This window comes from Dromaius novaehollandiae, chromosome 1 (assembly GCF_036370855.1).
Source record: "Dromaius novaehollandiae isolate bDroNov1 chromosome 1, bDroNov1.hap1, whole genome shotgun sequence".
Taxonomy (NCBI): domain Eukaryota; kingdom Metazoa; phylum Chordata; class Aves; order Casuariiformes; family Dromaiidae; genus Dromaius; species Dromaius novaehollandiae.
In genome coordinates this window covers 120,576,228-120,595,942 of record NC_088098.1, presented here as the reverse complement: position 1 = coordinate 120,595,942, position 19,715 = coordinate 120,576,228, and the positions used below count along the sequence as shown (strand labels likewise).

At 40.0% G+C, this 19,715-nt stretch overlaps 1 protein-coding gene across 1 annotated transcript in view; it reads left to right on the top strand.

Annotated features, from left to right (window-relative positions):
* Positions 1-19,715, top strand: part of DSCAM (DS cell adhesion molecule) — a 389,570-nt gene that overhangs the window by 303,204 nt on the left and 66,651 nt on the right. The window contains exons 17-18 of the mRNA XM_064525230.1: positions 249-404; positions 8,927-9,060. Of these exons, the coding sequence (XP_064381300.1) occupies positions 249-404; positions 8,927-9,060 (290 nt within the window). The remainder of the gene's footprint in view (positions 1-248; positions 405-8,926; positions 9,061-19,715) is intronic.

Here is a 19,715-nt window from a genome sequence, read left to right as displayed (position 1 = left end):
AAAAATTTGCAAAAAAAGTGTGAAATTGAAAACAAGGTTGACTTTGAGCTGTAAAAAATTGGAACACAAAGAAATCTATTTTAATTTTATTCTAATTCTATATTTCAGTATTAGTACATGTATCATTATTTTATAACAACTTTTTTTTCTCTGATACACTCTTTAATTCCCAAGATTTCCACAGTAGGCACTGATAGCTGCAAAAAGACTGACCTTGCCAGTAACTTAATTTTGTTTTTATTTCATAGAGCTGGGAGAGATAAAAAATGTCACTACTACCCAACCATCACTAGAGCTTGATGGCCTGGAAAAATACACCAACTACAGCATTCAGGTGTTGGCTTTCACACGAGCTGGGGATGGAGTGAGAAGTGAACAAATTTTCACCCGCACGAAAGAAGATGGTAAGGAGTAAAATATTTTCCATTCCCACTTCCACAAGACCCTTGTTTGTCTCAGATTTTCAAATACTGTACATGAGCATACAAAGTGAGATTTCTGTCTGAAGGCCTTACATTAGGAGCACATGGAGAGGAGTGCATGCCCACAGCTTTGAAATAATCTGTGTGTTTCCAAGACTCTAATTCTGGTTAGTCTGGAAGTTTGTAGGTAACTCTAATGATCAATCCAGTTTGTCTTTTTTTCATTTTTGTTTTCAAATACTTCAGGATCTTATTTGAGAGTTTTTGGGTTAATTCTTTCAAAGTGATTGAAAATAGGGAAAAGAGGAGAGAGAACTTCAGGATGCTCTTTTATAACTTGTATGTTTCTAAGAAGATTTTCTTCAGTGTGAAAAAAGAATTCTCCAAAGAGCTCTTCCTTCAAAAAGAAAATGACAACAGAAATCTCTTGCCTTTGGTCACAGACCAAGCATGGAAAATTTAAGCCCTAGTGCAGAAAGTTTAAGAAACTTTCAATCACGTGAAGAGAAAAAGGGTTTCATAAGCACTTTTTTATAACTTCAACTGTGGGAATCACTTCAGGCTGTCTTAGTAGGATGCCACATATTGATCTAGTTTTCAAGAACCAGAATTTCAAATTCAGTGGGTGTTTTGTCCCTAACATGTTTAGATGCCTTTGAAAACCTCATGAGATGCCTTTAAAACAAGATGCCCAACTGCATCTTTAAATCCCTAAACACTTTTGAAAATCTGTATGCTAGTAGTTCAATAGTTAAGTTTCTTGGCAGAAATAAAAATTTCCACAGTCTTAGGAATGGAGTTACATGAATAATGTTTGATTAGTAAATTCTCCTGTGAATTATGCAATATTTTTTCAAGGAAATTAATCAATGGATTTGTCTTTGTTACTCATCCAGTTTACAGGTCACTCATGAATATATGAATATATTGTCAATTTTTTCATTTGTAATGAGATTTACAAAAGTGCCTAAGGGAGTTGGTTCAGTGGATTAACTGACTTGATGAATGTTATGATTTTTTCACAATAAAATATTAAGGGACTCATTCTAAAATTTACATCCGTTGTAAGGCCACCTGGCCACAGCTGTAGTTGTGCCCAGGGAATGCAGTGTAAATGAGAATAGGACTTCAAAGCTTTTTTCTCACAGTATCTATTGTCCTATTTGTTGTTTGTTATGTTTTCAAAACGGTTCTTAATACTTGCCATTACTTTGATCAAAGTTGTATTCACAACAAAAAAAATAAATGAATGCCTTATAACTAAGAAATGTGAGGAAATTTAGGCATATAGTAATGTGAGTGAATGTAGGTCTGCTTCTAGAGCTCAGTAGAAGTACGAATCACTGAGATCCTGAATCAACTTGCAATAATTGCTCTGTCTAAACCTGTCTCAAGATACTGCACCCATTCTGAAGCTGCCAAGGACAATGAGCTCAGCCATAGACATATGTATCCTAAACACTGAATCATACCGGTTGTGCAGATCTACCCTGATGTCTTTTAACTACTTTGGACTACCTGAAGCTTGAGTCAGATGCTCTTGAAACACCCAGTGCCTGGAGCTACGGTGGTTTTATCTCAAAGAAAAACCTAAAAAATCATGGAGAATTGCAAGATCACCTGCTGCACTTTCAAATTACTTTTTGCATGTAGATCCCAACGTGGCTAGTTTTCTCTGAATACTCTGGATACAATGGCTGTCACCCCAGAGCATTTGCACTTGGGAGTTAAACTATAGGCAGACAGGGAGATTGTCCCACACTGCTCCAGAAACTCAGGAGCAGTCCAGTCTCGGGAAGGCAGAAATGTCAGAGCATCTCCAATGATGGCAAGAATGTGTTTGCTGGTCTAAGCCTTTGCACAGCATGCAGCCAGTGCCGAATCACCAGGAACAATCAGCAATGCACTCCGAGAAATCCTCCAAAAGCCGAGCTGCAGAGATTTCCCCTGACCCCCAGGGTCAGTGCCTAATGGCATGCATGCCAAAGAAGTCATGAGGGCTATTTGGGAATGTCATGTCCAGGTTCCTCCTCAGTCAAAAACTTCAAGGGAGCCATAAGCTAATGAAACTTGCCTGGATGCAGATGACATCTTGTCTCTGTGTGAGGTTCCTTCAGTTTTGGGATTGATCAGATGGTAGAAGCCATGCCAGCAGTACATCTGTCTCTCACTAGGGACAGCAAAATACCCGTGTACTGCTCCTGAAAGAGTGCTGACACCTGACCAAACCTATCTTCCTGATCTAAAGGGAATCAGATATGTCTAGGCCATTGTCGGCTGATGTTTGCTAACTTTTTCTCCAAAACATCCAGGGATGGGGACTCTGTAGCCTCCCTAGGTAATGTGTACCAGTGTTTAAGGATCCACCATAATGCAGTCTTCTTTGCTGCCAAGTGGGCTGGGTGTTTTCATCTACCCTGCTGCCACTGGACAGGGAGATCAATGGATCACTTGCTGCTAACACTGTTTCCTATTTGAGGGGTTACTGTGTTCGTTGCTCCCTACCCCTACCACATGTACACTCACATTTCCTCCGGCCTTTCTCCAACTTGCATCCGTTCTGAAATACTGAAAGCCCCAAATCTCCCCCCCCCCCGCCCCAACCTACTTCTGCCTCATTTGCTTCTCCCTAATTCTTGGTGGCTCTTCTGCTCTCCCTGTTTCTGAGACCAGACAGGCCCTGACATCTAGGAAACACATAGGCTCTGACTGTGTTTGGCTGCTGTGCAAAGGCTCATCTGTCATCTTTAATCTTCCTGGCAATGAAGCCACAGAGCAGTTCAGCAATAACTCACCCTGAGACAGTGCAACTAACTTTTCCAGACGTTTTGTGATGCCTTGCAGTAGTCCCACTGATTAAATCTTTTGTCCAGAAAACTAAACTGAAAGCTATTTCCAGAAAATACAATGATTTCATGTTTCAAACCAGCTTCACAACTTTTTATTAAGGGCATTAAAGGTTTGGAGTGGAATACATAAAGGGCTGCAGTTAAAAATAAGCCCAAACCAAAGTCCCAGGTCTAAATCTGAAGGCAATAGACATTAGACTGGAAAAGGGTATTCACATTGCCAAACTGTATGCATCTAAAAGGTGTCTCATTCCTCAGAAAGAAGAGACATTTCTTCTGTAATCTTATAAGGAAAAGAGGGTCCTACAGAAGATAATTCAGTACACCTAGTTTCAGTGCAGCTAAAAGATCCTGCTATAAAGTTAGTTTGAATACCCTCCCAGCAAGTGGAATACAAATACTTACAATCTTAACAGAGCTTTGATCTGGATACCTCATATCCTGCTCCCAGAGCTTCACTAGTTAAAATTATGATGCTAGGTATTCCTCTCTCCCGTTATAAAATCTGAGATATTTTTAAATGGCTGCCAAGCCCTCCACATCATTATTACTATGGGACCGTACCATGCCATTGATTTCTTCTTTTTTTCATTTCTTTTGCATTAGCAGAAACTTTTCTTTGCAAAATCAATGGTGCAGCGTGTTCTATTATCACCGTTGAAAGGCAGATGGTGTCCTGTCATGTCCCTGTTGGTGTTCAGCTCAGAGACATCAGCCCAAAATTTCTTTAGCAGGCCTGAAGTAAGCAAAACTTTTGTCTCCAATGTGACAAAAGAAAACAGCATCCCATGGAGTAAAGCAATCTTCCTGGATGAAATGAGCTGATACTTCAATTTCTTGTAATGTTTAATACTGATTTTAGACACCAGAGGTCAGACACCACTGCTGTTCAGCTTAGGAAAGAGGAGCAGTGCTAGCAAATAATAGAAAATGAATTTTCCTTTCAAAGTGATCACATTTAGGGTTTTAACTTAGCCTTTTTTTTTTCAATGAGCCTTCAGAAAAAGAAACTGCTCCTCTCAATGGTCCCTTTGGCAGAAAGATAAGTGAAGCAGGAACATTCAGTTTTAAGAATTCATTGTGTTTTTTGTCCCCTATCCTTTCCACTTTACATAGAGTTTCTTATAAGCTGATTCTCTTCTTTACCTGAGGACTCATTTTAGTAATCATTACAAATTAAAATCATTCTTCAAATTCTCTTGCTTGCTGGGTTCCAAGTACAATTTCAAAAGCTGCATCACTTGGTAGCAATTGGGGTTTATGTATTCCCCCTCTGTTTCTGTGCTGGAAATGCGATATTATAAAACTGTAATTGAGACAATGAATCTGCTCCCCTCACAAGCCAGACACACTACCCAGCACCTTGGCTGGTGGCAGCGCCCCTGGTCTTCGGCAGAACTGACTAGCTGAGGATGCAGCTGCTTGGGCCCTGCTTTCAGGGAAAGCTTTCTATCTCTCAGCGATTTGGCCTGGTGTGGCTGCTTTTACTTAGCAACTGGCAGAGATTTCTGGGGCTCATATGATGCAGGAAATTGTATTTCTCTCTCATTTTAGATTCTTCTTAGAAAATCCGTTCTTACACACAAAATGCTGTTCGTATATCACAGAAGAAGACTTCTCCTACTCAGCGCAGCCATGCTGATTTTCCAGCTCTCCTTAGGCTTTCAGAGCATGGGGAAAGCTGCAGCAAGGAAACAGGAGGGGACTAGCTGGAGGGAGGAAGCAGGAACACTAACCCCCTTTCCCAGCCTCATTGTAAGACTGTGCCTGAATCCAGAAAGGTTTTCCTCCTCTCTTTTCTCTCCCTGGACTCCAAGCTTCCTGGTGATTGGCATGGGAAGGATAGATATACAGATACCATCTGACCAAGCTTTATGTTTATTCTAAAACCAATGAGCATAAATTCAACCAAGAGTGTGTTCAGTAAGGTTTGGAGTAGAGCTCTGCTTGGGCTCTTTCAAGTGGTAAGAATGGCTGTGTAGTTCATTTCTGTCCTGAAAGATTTGTATGGCTTAAACCTGGATGCTATGTTGGCAAATTGCCCTTGGTGACCCTTAAAACATTTTATTTGTCATGGATCTCCAATTTTACCTTTTCAAATAAGTGGAGAAGATTCCGAAGAAAAAATGTTCCCCACGTGAACGTGGCAGGATTTGGTAGAAATTATCTAATTAACAGGAGGCCAGCTTGATGTGAATTATGGGTGGACACTTCCTGTAAATGTATTATGGCTAGCATAGGTCTAAATTGCAGATGGGACATTTACATGAACAAAGGCATCACTGGCAATGGTCAGGGGTTTATTTTCTGTTGTTTTTCATAAATGTACCTGTCAATAGAATAGTCTTGTACAGTGCAGAATTGAAAACCTGTTGTGGAGCAGGGTTCTGTTTTCTGATGTATAGGTGATACTGCTTTTAAATGTACAACACTCAGTGCATTTGCCTCCCTACTGTTCAGTGCTGTGAAGAAAAATGGTGATAATCTCGCTGCTTATGAAAAAGGAAACAAGGAAGTTCATAGAGCTCCTCCCCACGATCCCGCACTTCTAAATGCCATTTCCCAGACTAGTCATATCAGTGCCTTCTCCATGTTAGCATTTCATTTACAGTGTCAAGAATACAAAGTGTTCTCCTCTACATGAAAGCAGCATGCTATTTCTGTATCCTTTAAAGCCTTGCTAGCTGGAGAATGAGGCCATCTTTGATCTTAAATTTGCCGAATCTGATCCCTAGAAAGTCCCAAAGACTACTAGAAGCAGTTCTCAGCTTCTCTGTGTTCAGCCTTGGTTTTCCTCAAGCTTCTTACCATTGTCGTAGCACTGATGATCATGGAAAAAAAGACTCTATGAAATAGTGCATGTTTATTTGTCTTTATGAAGATCTGTAGTAATCAGTGTTCTAAGTAAAATGCCTGGAGAATTCAGCAAGACAATACAGTTCTTGTGATATTGGTGTCATGTAATAACTGAAGCTTGTAAGGCTACAGAATGTGATGACAGTGGAAGATACGTATATTTTGTAGCTATCTTGTGCCAGCATGGTCAGACTGAGATCTTTCCTTGCCAAGATAAGGCAGGCACCACATTGCCTTGTCTGTCCCCCCCCCAAACTTCTTAAGAATATTCGAGGAACCCATGTTTAGCAATAAATGTTCCAGTTAATACTGAGATAAGTTAGAATAATCTTGTCTTGGTCCAGGGAATGAATTTGAGCCAATGTATTTACCCTCTGGACATAGGACAGTGGTGGTCTGACATCAGATGACAGTGCATAATTCTTGCCAAGAAAATGTAAATACTTCCTCACACACATTCATTTCCACATATGCAACCCAGTAAACAAAGGCAATGTAGCAAAAAGAAAAGCAGTAAATGGACATTAAGAATCATTTTGGTAGCACTGCAAAAGATGTTGCCTAATTTTGCCTCCCCCCACCGAAAACGTCATGGGGTCCCTGGATTAAAAAATATTCAGAAATTTGACTAGATGACTTCTTGACTTCCATTTTAGTCCCTCTCTCTGCTGGTCTATATACTGGACAGAAATACAGCAGTCCAATGACAAGTAAGATTTTCCACATATGTCCATTGACTGGAAAACACTAGATGAATTCTGAGTTAATCCCTCAACAGTTGACAGCCATGACCAGTTACCCTCAGAATCTGCCCCTATAGAGAACACCCTAATTTAACAATAAATTACTTTAACCTCATACATCTATTTGCAGTGATTTCCAGAAAACTGTAAAGGAATCCTCCTGTCAGTTAAGTAATTACCCTGGAGAGCTAGCTTTCACTGTTCAGCGGCAGTAACAAATAGTGTTTCTAATGAGTTGGATATAAATAACAAGCTGAATGCTATCAAGCATCAATATTTACTCTTCACTGGATAGCACTTGCTAACTGAATTAGCTGCTTTGCAGCAAGGGGCGGGGTTTGCGTGCAATTATAATCATGACACTCTCACTTGATGCCTTATTAGCTTTCTCAACACACTATAAATAGAAAATGTGTATTCAAAAATGTTGCACTTAGTGATGCTTATCTATCAGTTTTCTTACATCTTCCAGTACTATCTGTACAGATGCAAAATTGAAGTTCTCCATAGATGCTTTTTCCGTCTGAAGTAGTTAGCTATAAAGCTAAGCAAGTTTAGGTCCCAGACTGTCTGGCTTCTCTTTATAGGCCGATTCTTGTACCACCATAATATCTACCTATTTAAATGAGGTAGAACTAAGATTAAGGATCCATCTATGAAGATCAGTTTGCTGGACAAGGGTTTGTCTGTATGTATTAAGCAATGAAAGTTTTCTGTGGAAGTTAAGAGAGCTGCAAAAGCACTGGAACTATCATTTTACTGGAAATTCTAACATTTTTGATGGTTTTTCCTTGAAATTAGAAAAAAACACGAAATTCCTCATGAACCAAAAGTTCTGCACAGAACAGAATCCATCAAAATATTTCATTTTGCCTTTAATACCATAGTCATTTTTAATACAGCATATCTATGGAGACTGTAATAATATAACAGAAATATTCTCCATGTACAATATTGCAAATAACTTTCAAATATTTTTATTTATGTGTTTTTAAATTACCCTATCTCTGAAGATTTTTGCTGTTGACAAAATTTGGTTCTTCAGGAAACTTTAAACAAGCATAGTCTAATGCTGAAATTAGCCCATGCTTTTCTGTCTAAGAACAAGCTTAAGTGTTTGAGATACTTTGTGGATAATCTAGCATGCAGGAATTTTTTCATGTTAGTAAAAAAACCACCTCCAAAGTTGGACAACATTATACAGTATAATGTGTGTCTGAAAAATAACATATGCTCATGTAATTAAAGTCTTTCTCAAGGTGCAAGTGCATGAAGAAATACAGCTAAGTTCATGTACCAAGATTTTAGCATTTCCTGGCTTAAGTTTTTTTCCATGTGGTTTTAAAGATTTTTTTTTCTCTCTTTTTCTGTGACAGTTTTTGATAGCTTATATAAATAGCTACTGTAATTAGAGAAATAAATATGTGTTCATATACTGCAGTGCCAGATACAGCTCTGAGCTGTTGAGGGCAAGGCTGGGGGGAAGGAGACTGTGCAGCCATATGTCTCCTCACACATCACACTACTAGGAATACCTGGGTCACATCAGGCAGTGCTAATTGCATGGGGCTACAGCTCATTTGCTCTCCAGTTCATGAAATTCACAGCTGTACTGTGTATGTTCATTAAACTGTTTGAATGCATATTATTTATACAGAGAATTACCATTTGGCTCATGTTACATCTTCAAAATCAGTCTAACATTTATAATTTATTGTTTGACTATTTTCACTGGCCACAGCTGACATATTTTCATGCACACAGGCTGTGGGTGATTTTTCATGAAAGTTTAACTGGGGAGCACCATTCAGTCAGTCATAGCTACTTTGGGACCTTCTGAAGTGGAGCCTTTCTCCTGCTGCAGATGGGAGCACAGCCCTCCAGACCCTCTCCAAAAGATCTCATTCCTCCTAATGCAGGTTTTCTGTCTTGTTCCAAAGAGGCCTGGGTTACCACAGCAGCAGGCTTGTCTTTTCTTTTTTGTTCCTCCATTGCACTAGGATGACGAGGCATCTTCTTTAGTCCACTTTAACCGTTACCCATGTTGCTTTTCCAGTTCCAGGTCCTCCCGCTGGTGTTAAAGCAGCTGCGGCTTCAGCCTCCACTGTCTTTGTGTCCTGGCTCCCTCCTCTTAAGTTAAATGGCATCATCCGGAAATATACTGTGTTCTGCTCGCACCCATATCCCACAGTAAGTCCTACAACACAACTGCAGAAGGACAGCATTGGTTCTCAAAACTCAAACTGTGTATTTGCAGATGCCTAATGCTTAATGCTCTCCCTGTGTTTCTTGCCATTTAAAGGGGGATTCTGGGACTAAGGGGTTGGCTGAGGTTTCTTTTCTTTTCTTCCCACCTATCAAACTTCTACAGTACTTAAAACCTATTGCAGAGTGCTGGCTTATAAATCATTTCAAAACCCACAATCCAGAGTGAGTGTCTCTAAAGTCGCGGTTGTTAAGAATTTGCACAGCTGCCTTTTACAGGACCAGTTGCAAGCTCTCTACAGCTCTGTTGTAGCTGGAAGCAGGTATTCCTGCATCTGTTTGCTGAATCTAACTTGTGTTTTGATCTAACATTCACATATGAATATTCATATGTGAAGAAGCAAAATGACTTATGAACAGGCCTATTTGCTTGTGAAGAAGCACATTTGTGCCAAGAGCATTTGCCCACTCTAGGTCTACATGCTATGACTTGCTGAGAATGTGACAAGAGAAAAATTGAATTGAACATTAGATATCCTTCTCTCTGAGCTGTGAAGAAATCTATTTCTAGAAAGCTATTTTTAAACACAAGGGCCAACTGTTCTTTTTAAATGCCAATGCATATTTTTCTAATATACAATGAAAATGGTTTTATTTTTTTTTATCCCAAGGTTTGATTTAGTTTTTAAATAGGGCTTCCCATCAAAGGTAGGATCTCAAGTTGCAAAATGCAATCTTAGTTTAATATGCAAGGAAAATATTGTTCCAGAAATAGGAGGAGGTTGATAGGGAGATTTCCAAACAAACCTCAGACTGTTTCAAAAGCAGACAGACTCACCTAACCCACTGTTGTAGCAAATGAGCTAATTCTGCACATACTTAAGGGGGGACGGGACAAAAGCCATGTGTCCACTGATACCTAAGCCCAAACTGATACATCCTGCTCTAAGCAGAATTTATTAGTCACATCTGAAACTGGGGGTTGGAGCTCTTTGCTTCTTTTATGCTTTGGGACTGTGACTCCTGTTTCAATTTAATAATCGTAGCCATGCAAAGCAAAATATCTTGACAATACTCTTTAAATATAAACTGGATGGAGATTTTTCATCATGGACCATATATTCCTATGGAACACAGTGGGTTTATTATTTCCTAAGAAGTTTGAATTCAACAGAACTAAACCTTGCAGTTATGGCTTTGGTGAGCAGTGCAGTTCTCCGGAGAAAGTGGGGACAAAGTGCTTCTCTGGGGGTTTGGAAGGAACACCAGGTGGTGCTGCTGGCTCTTTCTATTTACTTATCATGCACAAAGCTGCAGTATTTCCTCTCCAGGCTTCTTTCCTATAAACATTTTTTGTGTGTTTATATCAGCAGGAAAATAAACATCCACTGTTACACAAGTTTCTCACTAATATGCTGCTCTTTCATACACAAAACTATCTTTTCGTGGCTGCTTATTGCATAGGTACATTTTAGAGTTCCTTGTAAAAAAATAACTATTGTGATAGACAAGCAATTACTTGTTTGCTGGTGTTGGTCTGTGCTGAATTTGACTGCTATATTTTTGTGAAATTCATTGTAGCATGAGGTGAAGATATCACCATATACCTTAGCCCAAGGCAGAAGCACTTGGAGTGATCGTGTTTTCTATGAATTGTTAATGTATACATATATATTTATTCTGTTGTTACCTGTGTTCATGAAGGGGGTTTATGTGTGGTGTGTGTGTGTATGTGTACATATACATATACACATGTATACATATATACATATATACATATGTATATATGCATGTATAGCTCCATGAGGACAGGCTCTGTACCACTTCTCCATAGTCTTTTGCAGATCAATATTAATTATAGCTTACAGAACATGTCTTCTGTATCCGTTTTGTGTCTTGAGCAAAACAGTGACCACACTAATTTATCAGTTTCCAGAAGCTAGGTTGGGTATCTCTAGATAAGTGCAAGACTGCAGGACCATGTCAACATAGGAACCCCAGTACTTTTTTTCTAACAAAATGCATTGCTATCTTTTATCCATAAAAGAATGATTAAATAGAAAGTTATTTTATTCAGAGCTAGTTTTGCGGTGAAAGAAATCTGTCGCAGAAGTGCTTGAATGATAATACTCCTGTGCAGATACATTCTGCATATCTCAGGCAAGTTCTTGTATGATTCACTGTTGGCACAGGCAAGCAGTTGGCAGAGAAAATGGTTTTAAATTAGGGAGGGGAAGGGGAATAAATAGAAAAGCTCTGTCTTTATCAATTCTTCTGCCACCATAAGTTGTAACTGGTTGGAGGTATGGAGCCATATAAACTTCCTGAAAAGACTTCAAACTTCCTACACTCAAAGCCCTTGTTGCAAAATAATTTTGCTAAAAATCTGCCATTTAACAATTAAGAATAAAACTGAGTTTTTAAACATCAGTGAGAAGAAAGAGAAAAGGAGAGTGGTGAAGGTAAACTTATTGGTGGCTATTTTCTTTGCAGATTGCATTTTACAAGCAGTATGTGTATACTGAGAAGAATTCAATACAGTGCATTTTAGACAATGCTCTTAAGCGAACAAGGCAGAGTTCCTTTTTATGAGGACACTGTTATGGTATTTAAAAGTGTAGTAAGTCATCAACAGGAAGACAAATTAACTCTGTCGTTCATGTTGTACACATTTTTACTACAAAGCACAACCTTCCTATGAACCTGAGATATTCTGAGATGAAGATTTGCTGCTTGTTGCACAGTTCTGTTTGCTTTGCAAAGGCAGAATCTGGGAAAACTTCTGATCCTGGACAGAAGGATACTGTCATTTCTGGCTTAACTGCTTCAGTTCCCAAGGACAGTATCTGGCTGAGATATTTCAAGCAAAATGCAAATATGCAAATATGATTAACGTGTGAAAAAAGACAAATGGTTCTCCACTGACATATATTCTCTAAGCAAGATAGAGGGCGAGGATCCATTGCCATAATGTTTAATTGCGGTGCCTATGTTATGTGCAGAACTTTCTCTTTTTTATTCTGCAAATACAGAAAAAAATACAGAAATGTGGGTACTGACACATTCACTGAAAAGCTGACTACCTGTCAGCTAGTCCAAAGTACTAGTTGAAATTTCTCTTTCCAATCTTGGTCTGAAAAAAGAGTGAACTTAATTGGTCCTTCTTCAAATAAATAAAAGAAAACATACCATAATTGAAGTTAAAAAAATCATCCTCTGAGCCAACTCATAACCCACTTTCCCACTGTACATGACCCCACTTCTTCCTACATCCATGTCCAACTCCGTGCATGACCCAGCTCCTCATGGCTGCCCATGATGGTCCACAAGTTGCTTCCCTCTGGGTGTACTTATCATATATGTGCTGTTCATCAACACAAACCTGATATAGGACATGCCTACAGGACACTTGCTACAGTCACTCTGCTCAGGCCTGATGAAGGCAATGGGCAGCGCTAGCTGCTACAGCGTGAACTTCCCATCCCAGCAACATAGGTTTTTCCAGGGACCAGTGGGGCTGTATCTACTCATGGTTTGACTCCTGCTAAAGATGGTAGAGTAGTTTAGCTCCTACCTGGCGCTCGGGGGAGCTGCCTTCTTTGGCAGATGCTCCAGCACCATCTGCCTTAGGTTGTAAATGTATATTGCCAGGACTTTTAAAAGGGCTGTAGAATATGAGGTTTAGATGATTCCTGAAAAGGAACTTCTTGTTGCGTTCAGGTAAGTATACTATGTAAGTGCCTGGAATAGGTCACTATGACACCAAGCATCCAATGGTTTGCCAATCTGGAAACTGTAATCTGAGGACAGGTAAAAAGCAACACAGAAAAAAACACAGTGTGTCCTGAAGGTATGAGAATGAAGGTTAAGAAGCAGGATTTCCTGCCACATGAAGGGCTGAGAAAGCATTAGAACTAGTAGGGAAAGCACAGTGAGAGGTTCAGACATGAGGAAAGGTAGAGCAACTACATCATTCAAGTGTCAGTGAACAGGATGGTGTCACTCAGTCAGCAATACACGTTAAAATCTGTTTTGCTTTCTTGATTAGAAAAGTGCAGTTGTTGTTGGAGTATTTGCAGGCAGAGCAGGAAGTGTTAAACAAGCAGTGATCCATTGGTCAGCCAGTCATTCCCTGACAGGAGCAAACATTAAAACAGCTTATCCTGCTGTTTCTGATGAAGCAGGTCATTAAACTGTGTATCAGTCATCTGCTTTCTCTATGTAATGACTGGAGATTAATAGAAAGGAGTCATGTGAGTAAACCTGCACTATATAAGGATAATAAATGGAGAACACTTTCCTCAGTGATTTTCCTTTTCAGGATATTGTCAGTTGGTTCTTGTCTTCATTCCACTCATATTAAGATGTGGAATAAGATGACCTCGCTATCGCTCTCTGATTTCCTGATAGTGAAAGCTAAAAGCAGAACTCATTTGGGCAAATGTGCATAGAAAGTGTTGAGATGTGAAAGACATACAATTCTGCCAGTGGCTTAAAATGTCTTAGGAATTTTATTGGAGTCTTTCCCCCTGTCTAACTAAGGAAAAATCTTGATGATATTCTAACACGTTTGTTTTTCTCTGTGAGGTGCACATTAGCTATACCAGTGTTTGGTTTCAATTGTTGTAGGCATATTTTGACTAGATAGTTTTCCATTTTTAAACTTTCATAGAATCATACAGGTTGGAAGGTACTTACAGAAGTTATCTAGACCAATCACCTGCTCGAAGCAAGTCTGATCACATCAGGTTGCTCATGGCCATGTCTAGTTCAGTCTTGAGCAACTCCAAGGAGGGAGATCCCACAGCCTCTCTGGTCCCTAGTTCCAATGTTTGATCATGGTATCGTGGTAAAATTGTTTTTTCTAGTATCTAATCAGAATTTCCTGTGTTGCAACTTGTGCCTATTGCCTCTTTTCACTGTGGACCTCTGAGAAAAGCTTAGCTCCACCTTCTCTGTACTGTCTCATCAAATGTATATACATGGCAATAAAAAGTTTCTCCTGAGCATTCTCTCCTTAAGGCTGACAGATTCAGCTCTCTCAGCCTCTCCTTGCATTGTGTCCTTGCTTCAGCCTTCTGACCATCCTGATAGCCCTGTGCTGGGCTCGCTCCAGTATGTCACTCTCTCTCTTGTACTGGGGAGCTCAAAACTGGACACAGTACTCCAGGTGTGGTCTCAGAAGTGCAGAATAGAGGATAAAGATCACCTCCCTGGACCTTCTGGAAACACTCTTGCTAGTGCCGTGCTGCTAATACAGAGCTGCTTTTCTGGAGAGCTGCTTCCTAGACAGCTGACTCTCAGCCTCTAGTGGTATGTGGGTTATTCCATCCCACATGTAGAACTTTATATTTGCTCTTTTTGAACTTCATGAGATTTCAATCAGCCCTTTTCTCCAGCTTGTCCAGGTCCTTCTGAACAGCAGCCCTGCCCTCTAGTGTATTAACTGCTCCCCACAATTTGGGGCCATCCACAGACTCACTGAGAGTGCCCTCTGTCCTCTCCGCCAGGTCATTAATGAAGACATTAAATAGTATTGGTCCCAATAATGATCCCTGAGAGATGCCACTTGTTACTAGTCTCAGCTGAAATTTGCACCACTAAACACAACTCTCTGAGCCTTGCATTCTGGCCAAGTTTCCATGTTTATCCACTTATTCAGCCCATACCTTGGTAGGGAGACTATGGGAGACCAGGTCAAAGACCTCGCTAAAACCAAGGTATACAATATCCACTGGTCTACCCTTGTCCACAGCACCAGTCATCGCCTCATAGAAAGCAATCAGGTTGGTCAGGCATGGTTTGCTCTTGATAAATCCATATTGGCTGTTCCTTCCTCTCCTTCATATGGTTAAAATGATTTCTAATAGGATTTGCTCCATAATCTTTTCAGAGTCTGAAACTAGGCTGACCAGCCTGTAGTTATCTGGATCCTCCTCCTTGCCTTTCTTGAAGATGGGTGTGGTGTTTGCCTTTTTCTAGTTATCAGAAACCTTCCCCATTGCCATGGCCTTTAAAAGATGACAGAAATCATCCTCGCAATGACATCAGCCAGCATCTTCAGCACAATCATATGCATCCCATCTGGTCCTATGGATTTGTGTATATCTAATTAAATCATTCTTAGGTGCTCCCTGAGTCTTCCTCATCCGTGAGTACAGATTCATTCCCACATACTCTGCTAGGAGGCTTAGGAACCTGGGAAGCCTGAGGACAAACCTTACCAGTGAAAACTGAGGCAAAAAAAGATACTGAGTATCTCAGCCTTCTCCATGTTCCTTGTCACTAAGTCACCTGCCTTATTGACCAATGGGCCCCCACTCCCCTTAGCCTTTGTTTTGATGCAAGAGTACTTACAGAAACCTTTCTTATTGCCCTTTACCTCCCTTGCTAGTTTCAACTCCAGCTGAGCTTTGGTTTTCCTAACTCCATTTCTACAAGTGTGGGCAATGTCTTCGTATTCCTCCCAAGTAGCCTGTCCCTGCTTCCACTTTCTGTGTGTTTCCTTTTGGTGTTTGAGCTCAGTGAGGAGCTCCGTGTTCACCTGTTAATGCCTTCTGCTGTGCTTGTTCAACTTTCCATATGTTGCAGCAGACCATTCTTGTACTCTGAGGATGCTGTTGGAGATTAGCCAGCCCTTCTGGACTGCTTTTCCTTCTAGGGCAGTTTCCCATGGAATCCTGCCACATAGGTCCCTGAACAAGCCAAAAACTGCTCTTCAGAAGTCCAGGGTTGTAATTCTGCTGTTTGTCTCGCTCACTTCCCTCAGGATCTTAAACTCCACAGTCTCATGGTTGCCACAGCCAAGGCTATCCTTGACCTTCACATCTTCAGCCTGTTCTTCCTTGTTTGTGAGTATCAGGTCCAACAGAGCATCTCCCATAGTCAGAGAATTGTCTTCAATACTTTCCAGAAATCTCCTATGATTCTTGTGCCCAGCCATATTGCTGTTCCAGCAGATATCAGTGTGGTAAAGTTATGCATGAGTACCAAAGCTTGTGCTTGTGATGCTTTCTCTAGCTCCCTAAAGACTTCATCTGCCTCCTCTTCTTGATCAGGAGGTCATATCAGACACGTGTTTCAACATCACCAGTGTTGGTCTGTCCTCTGATCCTTACCCACAAGCTCTCTACTGGTTTGTCTCATGCCCTAGGGCAAAGCTCCATGCATTCAAGCCACTCCTTTACTTACAGTGTAACCTGTCCTTCCCATCTTCCTAACCATCTTTCCTGAACAGCCTGTATCGCTGCATTGCAGCACACTTACCATGAGAGCTATCCCACCATGTCTTCATAATCTCAATGAGATCTTATCCCACAAAACACCAGAAGGACATTCACTGCCACTTATTATTGATATCCTATCAAAAGCATACGCAGTACACTCTGGTGGTTGCCCTGTGAAGAAGAAAATCATCTTTTCACTCTCTCTCCAGCTTGTACGCTGAAGGTGGGATTCACCTCAGCTGACTTCAGCCATCTCAGAGAGATATACCTAGTCTATCTGAGAGAAGCCAGATGTATCTTCTTCCAAAAGTGTCTCTTCTCTCTGTTCACTCTGGAGACAGTGTATGCAGTTGTCTTGAACTAGATATCTAATCTTTAAACAACCAGAATTAGCGGACATCAATTTCCAGCATCCAGATATTTTCCAAGCAGTTTTTTCAGACAGACTCAAGTTTTGTCTTGGTTTTGCACAGGATCTGCCCAAATTTTTGCTCAATGTAAGGAGGCTTTGCATCACATTCTCTGGTCCCCAATCTCTCTCCACTTTTAAAGACTTGAATGAAACTCATGGAAAATGGTGCGAAAGCTTATAATTGTAAGTAGGAACTGGGTTTTTGTTGCATTGTAGAGACTTCAGTGATTAAAGGTATGCTGAAAGTCTCTCAGAAGAGTGGAAAAGGTAACTATTAGAAGTGGGCTAAGCCAATAAAGTTACCATTGAATGGAAGGCTCTTTAGAGTCAGCAGAATCTGTAAGGCTGAGAGTTTAAAATCTATGTTCATTGATTCAGTACTACAGATAGTATTTATCACTTTGCTTATACAGTAATTTTTACAGCATGAGGATATTTATGTTTATGAATTCTTGTTCTTTATATAGCACAGAACTATTTTATAGTCTTTTTTGTTATTTGAAAAACTTATTTTGAATGGTATTTAAAATATGTCCTTTTTAATATGCCACAATTGTACTCTTTATAGCTTTTTCATAGATATTTCACAGCTTTATTACTGGCTCCAAAATGTAGCAGATTCATTCTTTTAATTGCTTTGTCAACTTTACATTTTTGCTTTTCTTCTTTTTGTCATGGTACAGATCTCTAAGAGAAGTTTTAAGTGAAGGATATAAATTTGGTGCTGCTGATGTGCTGTTTGATATAATTTTTAAAAGGTCTCCCCATAAAGCTTTACTAAAACCCATTTGGTATTGATTTTTTCATAAAACTCTGGTCTTGTCTCACAACCTCGTTTCATGTGTAGGTATATCAATATAGTCTAGGAGTTAAGTCGTTGGCGTTGGTTTCAGTGTATTTCAGCAGATGTGGATTCATCACATTCCCTTCTGTATGGTATAAGAGACTAGATGGGGTTGCACAATCTGTGATTTTACTCAAATGCTATGTAAAAGCCTGATGACTTGGGGACAGCAAAGGAGCCAGGAGGGCCAGCTGGCAGCCCAGCTGATAGTCTGCTGGTCTGACTTCCCATGGTAATCTGCCTATGACCCCACACGCTGCTTCCTTCATCATGAGCCCTGGAAGACTGATGGACTCTCTGGCTCCTGTGGGTTGTTCCAAATGGAGGAGCAGGCTGTTTACCTGGGTTGTTCCTGACCTTCTTGACTACATGGGCTACCTGGAGAACTGCACAGGTGGAAAGGCAGGGAGCTGGCTCTCCTAAAATTAGCTGACTCATGTCCATACTGCTTAGTACAAGCTGCTCTAAAGCAGGTTTGCTTTGCAAAGAGTTATTTAGAATAGTTCAAAACTAAATTGGAAATTAAACTAAAAAGCAATGTGCACCATCTGGGGCAGAGAGTTCAATATACTTCCTGGCTCTCTCCTACTTAGCAGTGTAGATAAGCCTATCGGGAACATGCTTATTGAAAGAGAACTAGTTCATCAAGCATCATTTCACTGAGACAGTTCAGGATAAATACAAAACTGATAGCTACTCTGTGGGAGGCTATGAAACTAGTAGTTCATTGTTGTGGGTGGGAAGGAGAAGTGTAGGTATCTCTCTTAAGTCCACTTTTGCTCAGTGTTTTCATTAGTGGTCTGGAAAATGAAAGCATGAGTGTGCCTATTAAATTTGCAGCAGACACAAGGTAAGGATTTCAGTTACATTGGGGACAGAACTAGAATTCAGAGTGATCCCAACAAACTGAAAAAGTAGTCCGGAAAAAGTCAGATAAAATTTAGTATGGATAAGTGCAAGGAGACGAATACTATGAATAATGGGCTGCTCGGATACAGGGTAGAGAAAAATTGCCTAGATTCTTAAGAAGAGGATTTGGGGTTATTGTTTATCCCAAGATGAATATAAATTAGTTTATAATCCTATTGTAAAAAAAAAAACAAACGCCACACTCTGGGATTATTCAATACAGGTTTGGAAATTGCATTCAGGAACACTGTGGACCCATTGTAGGCAGTCCGAAGGATAGCAACAGATATTATTAGAGAAACTGTTAGAGAAAACATGATTTCTAGGAAAAGTAGAAAGCGTTGTTGTTAAGTCTGAAAAAGTTAAGGGCACTGGAGTGGGAAAAGGAGAGAGAACTCTTCATGCAGATTAAAGATTGGTGCAAAGATGAAAGTAGTAATCTATTTTCCACGTTTCTAGCAGAGTGGAAAAGAAGATATGGGTTTAAACTGCAGCATGAAATGCTCAAGTTAGACTTTAAGAAAGCTTTCTAATGGTAAGATTAGTTAAGCGTTGGAATAGGCTGTGCAGCCTAAGGAGTTGCAGAATCTCCATTTATTACAGGTCTTTAAGATCAAGCTGGAGAAACATATATCTGAAATTGTGCTGACATAGTTGAACATGGCTTGGAGAAGGAGGATAAACTTTGGTCGACTCTCAGTGTCTTTCCAGTCCTGTTTTTAGATGATTCTATGGTCATATTTTACACCCAAATTCATAGTGAAAATATACATATCACTCTAGCTAAAATAGTTTTTTTAATTTTCAAGCTGAGACACATGATATGACGTAGCCATCCTGTATCCTCTCTTACTTCACTATACAGACCATAAATCTAAAGTGTATCTTGCTTTTCATTCTTGTCATTAAAGTCTTTATATGGCCTTCTCTGCTGACCTCCAAGTTTCCTCACAACTTGCAGAGAACCAGGAGATAGAGATTTTCAGTGCAGCTGTCTTATCTCAGAGATTACATAGATGCAGTTCTAGGTGGGATAAGAAAGCCAATCATCTTCCAGTTCACAGCTGGATACAGCTGCCCATTACCTTAACTCCCTGATTGCCTGGAAAACTGTTACAAACATACTTTTCTTCTAAAGGATCCTTCTGAAGTTTTTCCAGCCTGGGTTAAAAAACAGCAAACAAACAAAAATCAGCCTGAGGGTTCTGAATTTGTGCACCTCATCTATCTAATTGTTCTCTAAAGGAGT